The sequence below is a fragment of the Vigna umbellata genome, chromosome 3, assembly GCF_029865625.1.
Source record: "Vigna umbellata cultivar VRB3 chromosome 3, Vumbellata_1.0, whole genome shotgun sequence".
Taxonomy (NCBI): Eukaryota; Viridiplantae; Streptophyta; class Magnoliopsida; order Fabales; family Fabaceae; genus Vigna; species Vigna umbellata.
The window spans coordinates 30017154-30035250 of record NC_142167.1 but is presented as its reverse complement, the minus strand read 5'-3'; the positions used below and the strand labels follow the sequence as shown (position 1 = coordinate 30035250).

The window sequence follows — 18097 nt, the reverse complement described above, 5'->3', positions numbered from 1 at the left end:
AGATCATCTCGGAAGTTGGAATGAGATACTACCATTAGTAGAATTTACTTACAACAACAGTTATCATTCCAGTATTGGTATGCCTCCATATGAAGCTTTATATGGAAGAAGATGTAGAACACCGTTATGTTGGTTTCAAGATGGGGAAGCACTGACAGTAGGACCTGAGCTATTACAGCGAACCACAGAAAAGATAAAATTAGTCCAAGATCAGATGAAAGCAACTCAAAGTAGACAAAAGTCATATGCCGACAAAAGGAGAAGACCGTTAGAATTTGAGGCAGGAGATCATGTATTCTTACGAGTAATACCTACTACAGGAGTCGGGAGAGCTATCAAGATGAGGAAATGACACCAAAATTTCTCAGACCATATCAAATTCTTAAAAAGATTGGGCCAGTGGCTTATAAGATAGCATTACCACCTCGATTGGCAAATTTGCATAACGTTTTTCATGTATCCCAACTGAGAAGGTATATTCTAGATCCAAAACATGTGTTGGAAGTTGATTAAATTCAGGTCAAAGAGAACTTAACAATGGAAGTTGGAGCAGTAAGAATACTAGATGTTCAAATGAAGAAGCTATGAGGAAAGGATATTCGCACAGTAAAGGTACTTTGGAATGAAGACACACAAGAAATGACTTGGGAATTAGAAGAATTTATGATAAAAGAATATCCATACCTCTTTTGTTAAAATAGCTAATTTTCGAGGGCGAAAATTTTTTGTTGATAGGGAGATTGTAAGACCTTGAAACTTGTTGTAATTAAGATACTAGATATTTTTGAAATAAAAAATAATTTTATGTATAAATGCAACAGTAAAATACGTATAGTGCTACAGTAAAATATGTACAGTGCTACAGTAAAAATACCTCGTGAATCATGTGTTGCTATAGTACTGCTACAGGAAAAATGTAGTACAAGCTACAGTACTGCTACAGTGAATAGTAGTACAGCTACAGTATTGCTACAGTAACCCCTAACTTCAACTATAAAAAGGGGTGAGAAATGAAGTTTTAGGGGAGGAGAGTGAAATTGAGTAAGACTTTTGTCAAAAATAAGGAGATATTAGGAATGGAATCTGAGTTGTAGAGAAGGTAGCGAGAGCTTCTGAAGAAGTGCTCTTCATTCAGAAAGGAGGGAGAATCAGGTAAGGGAAGCTACTCTTGAATCTTGAGTATACAATACTTTGCTTTTGTCTAATCCTAAATCTTGAATATGGAGTATTTTGTTTCTGGATGATCTTGAATTTTGAATGAGAACATGCTTTTGTGATGAGACCCAAGTTTGATGGTTGTAAAACGTGATATTGATTCTGTTATGCTAATTGTACGTTATTATTACTTAGAACATTTAGTTATTCCTTTTGCAATTTTGGAAGAATGAGAAGTTGTCTAACTGGCTCTGCCAGATTCAACTTCTTGTTTCCCCAGACCTTTTATTGTTTCTTATCTCTTTATATTGTATTTTTGGAAGGACGAGAAGTTGTCTAACTGGCTCTGCCAGATTCAACTTCTTGTTTCCCCTGAATTTTTATATTAAGATTATTTTGATGGTAGGGTAGTTAATCCTTTCTTACATGTTATGATCATGAATATGAGTTATAAACATGTTAAAATTTTGGTAATGGTAGTTATCTATTCACTTGTGAAAATTTAGTTTTCTTGATTATATTTTTTTTTATTTTCGACTTACTGTGGTAAAACATTCCTTTTAATTGTTTTTACCGTTGGATTTAGCTAAAATTTTAATCCTAAGACCTATTTCTTCACTTTGACCGTTCGGATCATTAATTAAGAGTCTGTACTTGGAGAAATAAGTTCTGCATGTTTGAGTAAATTAATTACCCCTGTTATTGTGTTACTGAGTCCTCTTGGTAAAATATAGATTATGTTCTATTTGACCGTTAGATCAACCTGAAAATTTGATATATGATTCCTAAGATATATTACTATAATTTGACAGTTCAGATTTGTAATTAGAAGTCTATGTGTTGAGAAATAAATTTCGAAATTTTGAAAAGTATGATGAACACTATATTTTTGTTCTTAACTTATCATGGTAAAAACTTCATATATATTTCATTTACCGTTACATTGAGCCCAAACTTTAATATGTAGTACCCAAGATATGTTGATGTATTTTGGCTGATCTATGACCTTTGATTAGTGAAAATATGTTGAGTTATACTCGTTATGGGAAAAATGAGTTTATAATATGAAGTATGATATCTGGCAATATGTTTAATTGATTGACACCAAAACGGGTTATTGTCAATTTATGATTAAAGAATGAACATGATTGAGTTAGGTGGATAAGAGGGTATGAATTGTTGATTTTATGAAATGTTGGAGTGGATATAAGAAATCATTACTTATGAAATGATGTTTACTACTGGGAGTACTATGTTCGGTTTATACCATGAGAGCTTGATATGAGCAAAGTAACACCCGAGGTTTATGAAAGCAGGCAGAAAGTGGTCTGCCATAAGGCTTTGACATAAACATATGATTCGTAAGTTTTATGAAAGCAGACAGAAAGTGGTCTGACCATAAGGCTTTGACATAAACATATGATTCGTAAGTTTTATAGAAGCACGCAGAGAGAGGTCTGACCATAAGGCTTCAGAAAGTAAGACATAGTGTACAGGTAAGGCTTAAGGAAGCAGGCAAAGAGAGGTCTGACTATAAGGCTTCAGAAAGTAAGGCATAGTATACAGGTAAGGCTTAAGGAAGCAGGGAGAGAGCGGTTTGACCATAAGGCTTCGTGAGTAAGCATGGTATACTTGTAAGGTTTATGAAAATGAGAAAGATGATTTTGAAGAAGTTAAGAAAAAAAAATGAATTAATGACATCGGGATAATGGTATTTATAAATTGCAGAAATACATGATTGAAACATTTATATTATAAGTAAGTTTAATGAATGTATGATATGGTTGGCTTACCCTTTTTTGTTTGTGCTATGATCATATAACTCATGTTATATGTGAGCAGATAATGTTGCAGATGTGGTTGAAAAAGCTTAGAGATGATGAGAGAGATGCGGGGAAAAACTTTCAGGGATTTTTGTAAAAAGAATAAATTTGCATTGGAAAAATATGTTGTGTAAGACTTATAAGTTTAATTTCAAATTTATGTTAAGTGGTGAAGACTATATTGTTTAAAGTTTGTAAGTTTGGAATTAACTTTGGAAGAATTAAAATAAAGTTTGATTGTTTATATTAGATATCAAATTAATTTAGTCTTTACTACCAGTAATACCCTTTAAATTATTTGGGGTGTTACATTCAACATCTAACAACCAAGCACATAAGTTAAAAATTATTGGTGGGAAAAAATTACTATTAGCAATATCATAAATAAAAGGGTTAAATATGCTTTTAGTCCCTCAAGTATGAGGCATTTTTGGATTTCGTCCCTCTCTCAAAGTTTGGTACACTTTGATCCTTTACCTTTAAGAAACTATAATTTTTAGTCCCTCAAAAGCAACGACATTAAATTTTGGCTGAGCTAGCTAACGGTGTGCCACTTCTCCTTTTTCTGAAACGTGTTGATACTTTCCCTTATTCATCTCCATCATCCTCCAAAACTCTCTTCATTATCGGGCCGCCCCCTCTCCCTCCGTCTTCGATCTGTGGCAAATCCCTCACCACTGACCAGACCGACGCCAACATCCTCAACTTCGCCACCGGAACACGCGTCAATCCCTCCCCATCCTCTGTCTCATCCTACTCCTCATCACTCCTACGTTCCTCACCCTCTCTTTCCCCGCCATGCGTAGTGCTGAGAAGGAGGATCTCATAGAGGAGCTCGACGTTGCCGGTCTCGAAGGCGGCGAGAAGTTTGGGGTTAGCGTTGGACTCAACGAGGGACTCGCGAACTTGCGCGACAACTATGAGGCGATTCTGCTCTACGCCGGAGATGTCGATGGTTTCGCCGATGATGGGAGGGGAGAAGCCTTCTCGGATGAGGGAAGATATGAGGGGCACGTACTGGTACTAGAGGTCGACGCGGTTGGCGAGGATGTCGAGGCGGTTGCCGAGGCGGAGGGCAATTTGTTTATGTATGCAGAGATTAGCACAATGGGGACTAATTCATAGTGTGCCAGAGATTCAAAATAAAAATGCTTGCCAAGTTTGTTATTTTGGGGGAGGGGGAAATTCTTTTTTATATAACTTGTAAGCTAACTTCTTTGGAACTATCTCCAATTCTCTTCATTTTTTCATTTTCGTAGAGACATGTATGTGTTAGGTGTGCTAACTCTGGGACTCTCGACCACCTTGCAAAGAAATTGGTTGCTCTCTTAAGCGAGACAAAAGGATAGAAACATGTTTTGTTGCAATATCTAACAGTTCCTTAGATTTAGTAGATTATGGCATCACCAGCGCGTGTGATTCCACAAGGGCCCTGTTTTGAGGCAAACATTTTGGAGATTATGCTGCATGGTTTGTTGTTCTCCAGTTTGATCTTTAAAATCCACATCAACAACTACCTGATTGTGGCAAAAAAATAACAAGTTAACAGATATAGATCTTTCATTATAAAACATTGGATAAAACCAAATCTGCAAATACATGAACCCTAAGAAAGCCTTCCAAGAAGGTGATTTATAAAAAACAAAAACAAATACAAAAGAAACAAGCAATGTAAATTAAAAAGATGTGTAACTTCTCATAAATTTAGATTCCACAAGTAAAAAGTGAAAAAAATAAAAAATAAAAAATTAATGATGTTAACTTCATCATAGTACCTTTAGTGCCCAGGAAAATGACCTCACGGTTTCATCCTGTAAAAGTGTGCAGCCACGAAATCGTACAACATAAGCTTCTGAGATTTGCTTGAATTTGGATTCAACATCTTTTCTATTGTTAGGGTTCTTATCAGGGTTCCACTTCATAGCAATCCTTCGATAAGCTTTCTCGAGATCTCATCGTTGACACTTCGATCTACGTGAAGAAGTTTGTAGTAGTTCACTCCCATTTTCCAATTTCCCTCAGCCGGAAGAACAACGTGTGCGTAGTTTAGAGTCACGGGTGGAAGAAAGAGACGAAGCAGGAACCAAAGATGACACATTTCAGAAAAGAGGAGAAGTGATGTGGCGTACCATTAGCCAGCTCAGGCAAAATTTAACGCCGTTACTTTTAGAGGACTAAAAATTATAGTTTCTTAAAAGTAAAGGATCAAAGTGTACCAAACTTTTGGAGAGGGACGAAATCCAAAATCGCCTCATAGTTGAAGGACTAAAAACATATTTAACCGTAAATAAACTTACACAATTGACATTTGTTGATTAGAGGTAATTGGTCAAAGGACAAACGTGTGTTAGTCAAAGAACATACATCTGTTGGTCAAAGAATAAACGTCTATCGGTATTCAAAGTCATAAAAAATTGAGGGTAAAAATATTTTAAAAGCGCGAGAAAGAGCACTTGGTTCACTATTTATGTGCCCACTTTCTTCATTGTAGGTCGAACACCTCTAGGGAAACTTTCGGTGACCACCAAAGGTAATGTTTCTTTCACTTAATACAAATGTCCATTGATTAATGACTTTATGTATGATTTTCTTTCATTTTAATCGATTGGTTTCGTGCATAAATACCATTTGGAACACTGTTGAGTTCTCTTTTGTCCCTTTCTGGTGGTTGTTGTCTTCTCCTCACCGTCACAACACCGATCTACTGTTAATATGTCGGCAAGTGTACTGAATCGTATCAAGTAATAATAAAATGGTAAGACCAAGTATCGTTTCCCAAACGACTCACAACACTAAACAATTATGTGATGACTCAACTAATTAAGACTTAAGAAGAACAATTTTTGGGTTTTTGAATGCAAAACAAGAAAGTAAATATGAATGCAAATTGATCAATTGAGGCTAAACACTACAATGAATGGATGAAGTTGAAAATATGAGATGAATATTGTTTTAGGGTTCAAATTTCACCAAGTTTCCTCTCATGCATGTATGAATTCATCTTCTTTATTAATGTTAATATCACTTTCTAATTTACTTAAAACCCGATGTCTCGGCGAAGAAAGCCTATCCTTAATTACTAGTTTACAATGTCTTGTCTCCCTAGCAATTAATTCTACATTACATACGCACATAAGCTTAAGATAACCAAAACTCATATCCCTATGTCTAGGCAATACTGCTTTTGGGAGCAATTCTCCAGATCTAGGTTTCCCCTATGTGTCCATATCATGAAAGCCAATAATCATGCCATGAATGAGTTAAACATAACAAGCATTGAGAAAAGAAGAATAGCCCTAATAATTAATGAAAGAAGCATAAATAAAGAAGAATCAATTCAAATACATGAGAGTTTAGAGGTTACATCTTCCCCAACAACAAATTGAATTTAGTTCCCCCTTGTGTTGATTCTGTTATTGCTGTAATTCACTGTGTTTTACATGAGATCTTATCTGTGAATGCATAACATATGTTTTAGAAAAGGAAAACCACATGCACTTTTTGTTGAACTTATAATATGTGGCAAAACAACAGTTAAGTCGACTTCATTATGAAGTAAGTCGATTAAAACTCGTGGCTTTGCACAAACATTTTCAAAGTGTGCTGTGTGTATTTTTGGAAAGAAAGTTTTTCAAAACTGCATTGAAGTGTTACAAAGTCGACTGTATGCGCAAGCTACTCGACTTAGTTAGTTATGTTTTGAAATTCTGTTAGTGCTTGTGATGTCTAACGACTACATTTTATATCTTTCACCAAGCATTGATTGTGAGTCAACTGTATTAAATGCGAAATCAATTAAGTTTGTTTGACTACTACTAACTGTTATAACTGTCTGAGTATAATTGACTCTATTAGTAGCATAGTCGACTTAGGAGCGTTAGTTTTGTAAAAAAAACTATATATAGACGCGAATTTGATTTCTACAGAGACTTTTGTGAATCTAACGTTTTGATTGAATTGTTTCATATTATTGATCTCTGGTAGAACATGTTAAAGCTCCAAGAATCCATCAAGAAAGACCGAGATGTTCATTCTTTGGTGATTGCTTGACGAGAAAGAATCTGTGTGCAGTGACTAATTGATCAATTTGCACTTGAGGTGTCTGATACGTGATCAACTTCTTCTCTCAATCTTGTTAAGATTGTGGTTGCCCTGTTATGGCTACAGGAAGAGAACGTGCGGCATTCTAGACTTTGAGGATTGTTCAAAGTGATTAAAGACTATAGGAGAGGGGACATCTTGCTGTTGTTCTTTGTTTGTATATGCCTATATTTTGGTTATAGGGTTACAGAAGTGTTTTATATTTTGACGTGGAGGTCGCTGTAAAAGCGTTGTTGTAAAAACCTTGATCATTATAGTGCATTTGCTTCCTGGGATTGGAAGGACACTGAATGTAGGCAGTTTCGCCGAACCAATATAAAAACCTACATTTGAATTCTCTATCCTTGCACTTTTAATTTTCTAAGTCAACTTTACTTTTCACGTAGTCAACTATTTTGGTTGCACTTAAAAAAATCTTATTTCAAGAAACTTTTGAAAGACCATCCTTTTGTGAAAAAGATTTTTAAAAGACTCTGATTTTTGTGTTTCACCAATTCATCGCCCTCTTGGTATTGAAACTAAGCCATTCTACTTCAACATCCTTGATACTTTTGCTCTTCTTCCAAATCATACCAATAACCTACAAAATCAAGGGAATTTAGTGATAAAATCATCAAGTATACCCTCCACTCACTTATTAACAAAACTATACTAAAAACATGAGTTCAAGCAATCTTCTAAGTCCAAAAAGGATTGATTTAATATCAAAATTATATCACATATAACGATATATTTAACCGTTATCACAACCCCAAACTTGAAACTTTGCTTGTCCTCAAGCAAAATATAACTTGGCTTAAACAAAATACTCATACTACAATGATCTAGCACAACAAAAAGCATTTTCTTTTTAGACAAGTAACTCACTTGTGAATGCTCATCATAGAAAGATTAGTCAAGATATAATGAGGCTTTAGCCAATCAAGCTTCAATTGTGGTGCTCACATAATCAAGACATATAACAGATGCAAACTCATGAAAGATCAATAGCCAAGCAAGAATGTTATTGTAAAGTACATGGAACAATTCCTCACCAAAGACAGTGTTTCACTCAAGCACTCAAAAATATTTCACTCAAGTACTTAAAAGTGTTTCACTCAAACTCAAAGGTGTATAGTGAGGTGCCACTCTTACACTCTACCATCACAATGTCACATGAATCAACTTTGCCTTTCATTTAACCACATATCAAACACACTCACAAGCAAGTTATCATCACAAGGACTTTTTGAGGTTTGTAACATGCCCAGGCTCAGAAGAAAATTAGTTTTTTTAGACAACAAAATCCTTGAGTTAAGAGAGTGCACAATTCATTTATTCACATTAACAATCACCTCTCTTTCTCCTTTTATGTGAGAAACCAATCTTGAACTTATTCCCAACTTTACATGCATTGAGCTTAACCTTTTCTTCTTTTCTCTTTTCCTCTCTTTTCTTTTTCTTTTGCTCTTTCTTTTGCCCAATGCTCTTTAATGAATTTCACAAAGTTCTTTATGGTTTCTCACCACCCCAAACTTGAACCATTCTCCATTACCACAAAAGCATACTCTACTTAACTCAAGGTCAGGATTTCAAAAAGGGCTTTTCCACTTTCAACTTTAAGCTCAAGGTTCAAAGGGTAAAGAGAAACATTGTTCTTTGTTGGATTCACCTATTAGCATTGGCTCTAAGGAAGAAGAAAACATGGCCTTGATCATATGTAACAAGCAAGCAAGTGGTTCAATCATAAAAATTTAGGCAAAATCAATCATGCTTCCAAAGTAATAGCATTCAATCAATCTAAAACTCTGCATTCCAATTTGATAAACATCCTGCTTAGCATATTAATCACAATTGAAATCGTGCATCTGTGTTTAACAATTATGAGCAACCAAAATCTATGCTTAAAAGCCTCACCAATCATTAACTCAACATGCATCATAGAACAATAGAGCAAACACAAGAATATTACTCATCACAAACAACAGTTTATCACATCATACCAAACCATTGCAGCACAATTCAATAAACCAAGTACATAAACAAGCTAACATAAAAACAAAATAAACAAAATTCAAATAAGCATAAAAATAAAATAAAAACATAAAAATCCTGATCCAGCAGCATCCATCAGTAGATGCTTTCATCTAAATCTTCCAGCATCCATCTGTAGATGCAAATCCTTCACATCAGCATCCATCAATAGATGCTCTCACTAACATCCATCAGTAGATGTCTAGTAGCATAACATCCATCAGTAGATGCTCTCAGTAACATCCCTCAATAGATGTCTAATCTTTCTAATCAGCATCCATCAGTAAATGTTGATCTTTCTCATCTTCATCGGCATCCATCAGTAGATGTCGTTAGTAGCATCCATCAGTAGATGCTTAATCACATAACATCCATCAGTAGATGCTTAATAACATAGCCTCCATCAGTAGACGCTATCATTCATCACCCTCATCATAACAGCATCCATCAGTAGATGTTGTCATCTGAGTCCTCCTAGCATCCCTCAGTAGATGTTGTCCAGCATCCAATAGTAGATGTTGTCATTACTGCAACACAAAATCAAATCCAAACTACACAAATAATCAATTAAAAAGAAAAAGTCAAAAACTAGGTTGCCTCCCAATAAGCAATTTTTTAACGTCACGAGCTTGACAAGCACAATCCGCATCTATGATGTTAGTGTTCCTTTTGCTTTCATCACACCAACTTATTTGCAGCATCTTCCTGTTCACCATCTTTCCCTCCTTTAATAAGGAGCCTCAATCTTAATAACTTCATTCTCTTTGATATCTTTAACCACTTCATGCATAGAGTCTCCTCAATCTTAATAGCTCTATTCTCTTTGATATCTTTAACCACTTCATGCACAGAGTCTTGGTGAACTAGTTTCTCTTCATTATCTGCCTTCTTCATCTACAATTGGTAGTTTTCTCTACTTTTAGACCTAAATACAAAAATTCTAATGGCACTTGAAGGCTGGCTCAGCGCCCTCATTAAGGCGCCTAAGCGGTGATGCGTGACATCTTGCAGTGAGGGCCCTTAAAGGGGCAGTCAGGCGCCCTGCGACCTTCTTCAACCTTCTTCTCTTGATGATCGTGTGCTCCTGGTACAGATTTTCGGATTTTATCCTGCAGACACTAAAGAACACTGCACTAGAACACCCAATTAGCACTAAAAGATAAAAAGATAAAAAGTTAAAAAAGATAAAAAGATAAAAGGATAAAAGGATAAAAAGATAAAAGGATAAAAGGATAAAAGGATAAAAAGATAAAAAGATAAAAAGATAAAAAGATAAAACGATAAAAAGATAAAAAGATAAAAAGATAAAAAGATAAAAAGATAAAAAGATAAAAAGATAAAAAGATAAAAAGATAAAAAGATAAAAAGATAAAAAGATAAAAAGATAAAAAGATAAAAAGATAAAAAGATAAAAAGATAAAAAGATAAAAAGATAAAAAGATAAAAAGATAAAAAGATAAAAAGATAAAAAGATAAAAAGATAAAAAGATAAAAAGATAAAAAGGTAAAAAGATAAAAAGTTAAAAAGATAAAAAGATAAAAGATAAAAAGATAAAAAGATAAAAAGATAAAAAGATAAAAAGATAAAAAGATAAAAAGATAAAAAGATAAAAAGATAAAAAGATAAAGTCTAATCGGTTAAGAATCACACAAAAGTATAGTTTAAACCACGAGTCCCCGGCAACGGCGCTAAAAACTTGTTAAGATGTCAGCAAGTGTACCAAATCGTATCAAGTAATAATAAAATGGTAAGACCAAATATCATTTCCCAAAGGACTCACGAACAATTTGTGGGTTTTTGAATGCAAAACAAGAAAGTAAATATGAATGCAAATTGATCAATTGAGGCTAAACACTAGAATGAATGGACGAAGTTGAAAATATGAGATGAATATGTTGTTGGGGTTCAGGTTTCACAAAGTATCCTGTCATGCATGTATGAATTCATCTTCTTCATTAATGTTAATATAACTTTCTAAATTACTTAAAACCCGATGTCTCGGCGAAGAAAGCCTATCCTTGATAACTAGTTTACAATGTCTTGTCTCCCTAACAATTAATTCTGCATTATATACGCAAAGAAGGTTAAGATAACCAAAACTGATATCCCTATGTGTAGGCAATACTTCTTTTGGGAGCAATTCTCTAGATCTAGGTTTTTCCATATGTGTCCATATCACGAAAACAATAATCATGCCATGAATGAGTTAAACATAACAAGCATTTAGCAAAGAAGAATAACCCTAACAATTAATGAAAGAAGCATAAATAAATACGAATCAATTCAAATACATGAGAGTTTAGAGGTTACATCTTCCCCAACAACAAATTGAATTTATTTCCCCCTTGTCATGGAAAAACTAGATGAACAATGAAATGAAAGAGATATAAAAACCCTAGAAAAGTCCATGTCATTGGCGCTTAGCACCCCACACTTAGGGCACCCAGGCGTTTTGCGGGAGAAAACTAGGGCGCTCAGGCGCCCTTCTGGGCGCTCAGGCGCCCTTCTGGGCGCTCAGGCACCCTTCTGGGCGCTCAGGCGCCCCATAGTACAAAGTTGGCGCTCAGGCACCCTTTTGGAGCGGCCAGGCGCCCTACACTACACAAACTGATGCTCAAGCCCCCAGAATGTGGCGTCCAAGCACCCTGCGTGACCTCTTGTGCTCCTTTTTTATGCTTTGACTGTCTCTCTTGAATTCTAACTCTTTTGTTCAAAATAGAATGACTTAATTTCTCACACCAAGAGGGGGGGGGGATTGGTGAAATGTAAAAACAACGTTTTCTTTACATCTTTTTTGCAAAGTGGATGCCTTTAAAAGCTTTTTTGAAACACAAGGAAAAAGATTTGTTTATGCAGCGGAAATTAAATCGATTTAGTACAGTATGAAGTCGACTGCAAAAGAGTGCAGGGATAGAAAGATCAAACACTCAGTTTTGATACTGGTTCGTCCAAGCCTACATTCAGTGTCCTTCCAACCATAGGAAGCCAATGCACTATAATGATCAAGATTTTTACAACAAGGTTCTTATAGCGACCTCACGTCAAAAATATAAAACACCTATCTAACCCTCTAATCAAAATATAGGCATATACAAACAAACTAGCAGCAAGAATCTCCTCTCCTGCAATCTAAACCCTTTGAGCCACCCTCAAAGTTAAGAATGCAACACGCTCTTCTTCCTGTAATCACAACAGGGAACCTCAATCCAATCTTCACAAGATTGTAGCCTCTAATCTCTTAGTTACACCCAATGTGCAGATATGATCAGCCTTTGTACGTGCAGTTAACTTGTTCTTCAAGAATCCACAAATAGATGATCACCATGGTCACTTCTTGTTTCTTGGAGCTCTTTCTCTCTTTCTGTAAAAATGCACTTTCTGCAAAAGATATCACAAACTGTTAGATTCACAAAATTTCTTACAGAAATCAAGTTCGCGTCAATTTATAGATTTTCACAATTCAAACGCATTTTAATCGACTTAGCTATGATGCAGTCGAATATAACAATTCTGTTATAGTAGTTAGCAGCAACCAATGCAATTAATTGAATGTACAATTAATGCAGTCGAATCTCATTTAATGTTTGGTCAACATATTTAAAAATATAGCCGTTGTAACATTTAATTCAAGCATTAACAGAATTTCAAAATTGTAACAAACTTAGTCGAATGCAGGTTGCATGTAATCCTATGTAACATAGTTAAACAAAGTTTTGAAAAACTATCGCTTTGAAAATCCTCACAGCACACTTTGAAAATGGTTTGTGCAAAGCCACGAGTTTTAATCGACTCACTTCATAATGAAGTCGACTTAAAATTGTTGTTTTGCCACACAATTAAAAGTTCAACATAAGTGTTTGTGGTTTTCCTTCTATAAAACATCAAACATGAATTCACCAATAAAATCAATTATATAGCATAGTGAAATGCAATGTATTAACACAATCATGTTCTCAATGCTTTAAACAGATGTACACATTGATTAAAACATATAGCATGTAAGCAATAAAACATGTAACACATAAACAGTACATGTTATTAATTATGTTGTCATCATAAAAAACCAGAAGCTTTGAGATTGTAGGTTCAGCTAAACCAGTGCTCCCCTATCAACAATCTCAACATCCTTGATACTTTTGTTCTTCTTCCAAATCATACCAATAACCTACAAAATAAAGGGAATTTAGTGATAAAATTATCAAGTATACCCTCTACTCATTTATTCATAAAACTATACTAAAAACATGAATTCAAGCAAGCTTCTAAGTCCAAAAAGAGTTGATTTAATATCAAAACTATCTCATAGATAACGGTATATTTAACTGTTATCATGTACTCCCTCACATTAGTTCATTTTTTATTTTATATATAAATATAGTGGTTGTTGTATTTTCATTGGTTGTTGCACTTTTTTTTGTTGATGGTTACTATTTCTAAAATTCTGAAAATTTTTGTAATGTATTCTTGTATGTATGGTATATTAATTCTCTATGGTTTCTAATATTGGCAAAAAAAAAGTTCATAAATTGACAAAGAGACATCTATTAACATTTTTCATTATGACGTTAGACATTTAACAAAAGTCTAAAATAACATAGGTTAAAAGTTATTTTTAAAAATGAATATAATTTTATAACCGACTTGTATGTGTTTGAACCTAGCACGGATTGTGGAAATATTCACCTCTCACATATCAATGGCACAAGCTGCTTTAATTTTTTATTATTATTAATTTTTTTAACCATCAACAACACTGATCAGATTGCGTTATCTATAGTTTTATTTTAAAAAAATAAAATAATTAATAGACTAGATCCACGCCCACATTATCTTTAATTTGTTTTAGAAAATTAAATAAGCTTTGGTAAAGCAGAGGAACTTTCATTTGTGTTTTTTAAAAATATAAATAAACGTGTGTTAGGTAAATGTTATTATTAATAATGTTTTTTAAAATATAAATAATAGTGTTCCGATGTTACTACTAAAAATATAAATTAGCAATGACATATCAATACTATGATTAATAAATAATTTTATTTATATTATTTGTGTTGGTTTTGCCTACGTTATTGTCAAAAAGCCATATTTTTATTCCTAGTGTGGATCAAGTGGATGATAAACTTGTATAGCTTCCAGGAATAGAGGGTGTACGTTTAGGCCGGCAGGGAACCCTAATTAATACCGTTGCTTGAATGTAGATACAAGTTACGTAGCAAATGACTTAATCAACCTAGGTTTAATGTAGTTGAATTCCTAATCACGGACAATTACATATATTTTTCTTTTGGATAAGCAGGACTTTATTAAGTGAAGAGACTGAAAATAGCAATAGTTAGAACAAAACTGTATTAAGGTTAAGTCTTCTTCGTTCTCCTCGGTTTTTTCCACTTACGTAACGAAAATTCACGTTACTTTAAAAATTTATTGAGTAATTATCGTTGATTTGATAAAATGCACATAATCAACTATTAATTTCGATTTAAACCATTTGTTTTGTTCTAACCAAATGCATACTTAACTATTGTCGCGTCTTATTTGTCACCACTTTTTATTTAGTAAAATCTTGAGTCATCGTGTGTATATCTGACAGTGTATAAATTTGATAGATACCATACACTTACAACTGGTAGATGAATTCTTGAATACATGAGAGTGGATAGGATGAATTGAAAATCCAACAATATAATCATTCCATAATTTACATCAATCACTTTTGCTTCTTTTGATCCAATTGATCAATACATGCATTCATATTTTTCACTTTCTTTTTTTACTCAAATTCATTCACTTTCTTCCATATTTACTCTCTTTCTCTTTCTTTTTCTTTCACTTTTCACCTCCAATTCTATCCAGACAAATTATTAATGTCTTATCTATAACCTCCCAATTAGTATCGTGGAGAGACTGAAAGTAGCAAAGTTGAAACAAGTTAATAACCTCTTAAGGTCAAGTCTTCTCCGCGTTCTGTTTTTTCCACTAAGTTGCTCTATAAATTGGCATATACAACACATAAATAAAGACACTTTTGTCCCATCAGATACCTTCCTCTCTCCAATGGCAGATCAAGTCTCAGTTATCAACCCTTTCTACTGTTCTCCTCACTCTATAACTCTACAGATTAATACTGAGACAGGAATCACTTACAATGAAAACGGTGATCGTCTCTTTTATATGGAGAATGCTTTTTGCACACTTCATAACCGTCGTGTCTTATTTGATGATAAACAAAAACCCATCGTCACTTTATACAAAAAGGTTTGCTTTCTCATGCATCTATCTATACTCATACTCAACTTAATTACTTTTAGGTAGTTCATATTCGTCCACCACACAGATAATCTATACTTTAATTTTGCATAAGGTGGGTCGGTATTATGTGTATCGCTACACTATCCATGTTATTCTTATTCTTATTTAATTTCCATTATGCAGGCCGTGACGATTCATGAGCGATGCAAAGTTTTCAAGGGTGAAAGCACCGATTCATCTAAATTGCTGTTTTCTGTGAGAAAACCCAATAAATCGATTCCACCTGGGATTGCTAAATTGAATGTGTTCCTCGCAAACAATCAAGACCAAAAAGAAAGCGACTTTAGAGTCATCATTTATGGAAGTAAAAATTCTTGCACAGTTTATGCCGGTGAATCTCCTACCATTGTAGCCAAAGTATGGGTTACTAATTTAGTATATCCTTTTACATATGTATTAGTAGTTCTTTGTTTTTTTTTTCAGAAGTAAACTTTAAATATGTTATTAATAAAATTAATCTTAACTCAATCTCTTTAGACAAGATTGTTAAAATGATATTTGTTCTTATTTGTATAAATTAATTTTATTTTTATATTAAAGTAAATATAAGTCTAATTAAACTTCACATACTTATATATACATACTTATAGTATATTTTGTTTATATAATCCGATATGAAATCTATACTATAATAACTTCGCGACTTAGATACCTATATACTGTTGATATTTATGATATCTCTAAGAATTATACAAATAACATTTACATGTTTCTGTCTTAAACTAATGTAGGTTGAGAATAATGGTGGCTTCAAAGTCTCGGTCTGTCCCAACGTGGACTACGCATTCATAGTAGCACTACTTATGATTGTTAAGGATATGAAATGCTCTAATGGGTCCACAGATAGTACACAAGACACTAGTACTGCCATGAAATTGATTAAAGCATCGTTGATCCTCGGAAACCAATAAATAAATGTATTGTATGTCTGCTCTATTATGTTGTCTGTGACAATTTCTATTATCTTTCATTATATCAAATATAGCAATGTTATTGAGACCTTATAATAGATCCGAAATGTGGGGGACAAGGTTGTTTTTTTAACATATATATCTTGTAATAACGAAACCAACGACACAATTTTGTAGGTAAGAAAAAAGAAAATTACTCACGGGTAGAAAACTTATCATAAAGTTAGTCATATCAACAAATAAAATGTTTATATCTGAACAACTTTACTCACGAATTATTCTTTAAATAACTTAGTTATAGGCAAGTTATTCTTTTATAACATGATCACGAACTTATTTATGCATAATTTATTTAAATTGGTTGATAACTTATTAATGGATAAATGTCTCACTAGTAAAAAAAGTGGCTTTTGACGCGTCATATACGCTTCGGTTACGCAAAACCCGAAGCGTATAAAGCTATATACCTCGGTTACACCTTGTCCTGAGACGGAATCGTGATATTGCCTCGGTTAGTAGAAGACCCGAGACCTATAACTCTATACATAGCACTGCAAATTAGACTTTTCTGTCTGACAACTTTTTGAAAAGCGTTATTGCCTCGGTTTGCTAGGCAACCGATGCCTATACACCTGCGCTCAAGGAACCGAGGTCGTTGAGTGGCACTTTATACCTCGGGTTCTGCTTTTAACCGGTGCCATATGGTTGTATTACCTCGGGTTTCGTTAGTAACCGAGGTAGTAGCTCCATTCATCTTCTGAAAATCCTACACAGGTTTCATTTCCGCCCAACAACTTCTTCCTCTCGTGCTCTCTCATTCCTCTGTGTAGCTTCTTCTTCCTCGTGCTCTCCCATTCTTCATTTGCGTCCACGACTGCCACTCCTTGGCTCGTCGCGCTGCCCCCTGTGCTGCTCGCCTGCGTCCTTGTTGCCCATGGTTCCACCACCACCGCACTTGTGTCACCCTTCCCCTCCTCCTCCACCACCACCACGACCACAACCACCTTCTTTCTCCTCCACCACCTCACCCCAGTACATCTAAAAATCGCATATCTCTCACCGCTTCTCGTTTGCCACGCTCGCTTCGTCTCGTCCAAAACTTCGAACACCCAACTCTCCACTATCATCCACCTCTGACGCGGATCTCGAGGCCAAGATGAGCCGGAACGAGCTGAATCGAGAAGCCAAGCGCGCTGTCAAGTGGGGGATGGACTTGGCTTCCTTCTCTGCTCCACAAATCAAACGCATCCTTAGGTTTTCGATCACTCTTTTCATTTCTCGTTATACCCTCTACCTTTTCCTTAATGCCCGCTTCGCAAAGTTCCCACCTTTGCCCAAAACCTGTGTGCTTTATGTTGGGTTGATGCAGGGTCGCTTCCTTGGACCAAGTTGTATGTCTCGAAGAGCACGTTCGAGAAGGTTCTCCTGTTGCAGGCGATGCAGGCGATTGAGGCTGCCATGAAGAGGTTCTTCTAACGGCAACCGAGTTGGGCTGAGTTAGGGATGGGGATGGGGATTTTGGGACTGTTATGGATGATTTGGGTTGAGTTTCGAAAAAGTTTGTTGTACAGGTTTATGTCTGAAACCTTTTGTCCCAAATAATTTCCTCTTCAACTGAGTGCTGAGTGGTTTAAATATGATGTAGAACTTTGCAAAGAGTTTACTAGATCTTGCGGACAATTTGGGAAGAGCTTCTTTAGTTGTAAAGGAAAGTTTTTCAAAAATTGATACACCTACTGACTCTGCTGAAGTGGTAAAACTTCTGAAAACACTCTATTGGCTGG

General features: G+C 34.8%; 1 protein-coding gene across 1 annotated transcript; it reads left to right on the top strand.

Moving 5' to 3' along the window:
• The first annotated feature begins 15100 nt into the window (after positions 1 to 15100).
• LOC148202223 (protein LURP-one-related 15-like) lies at positions 15101 to 16411 on the top strand. The gene is made up of 3 exons (XM_088110194.1): positions 15101 to 15348; positions 15526 to 15759; positions 16134 to 16411. Exons 1-3 carry the CDS (start codon positions 15148 to 15150, stop codon positions 16311 to 16313), a joined length of 615 nt encoding a protein of 204 aa, XP_087966320.1. The 5' UTR covers positions 15101 to 15147; the 3' UTR covers positions 16314 to 16411.
• The last annotated feature ends 1686 nt before the right edge of the window (positions 16412 to 18097 follow it).

What these genes read in the sequence shown, in the direction of transcription:
- LOC148202223 (XM_088110194.1), top strand. Translation starts at nt 15,148, where the DNA reads ATGGCAGATCAAGTCTCAGTTATCAACCCTTTCTACTGTTCTCCTCAC. An exon ending in TCGTCACTTTATACAAAAAG is followed by an intron (nt 15,349 to 15,525) that starts GTTTGCTTTCTC and finishes TCCATTATGCAG; the next exon opens with GCCGTGACGATTCATGAGCG. An exon ending in CTCCTACCATTGTAGCCAAA is followed by an intron (nt 15,760 to 16,133) that starts GTATGGGTTACT and finishes AAACTAATGTAG; the next exon opens with GTTGAGAATAATGGTGGCTT.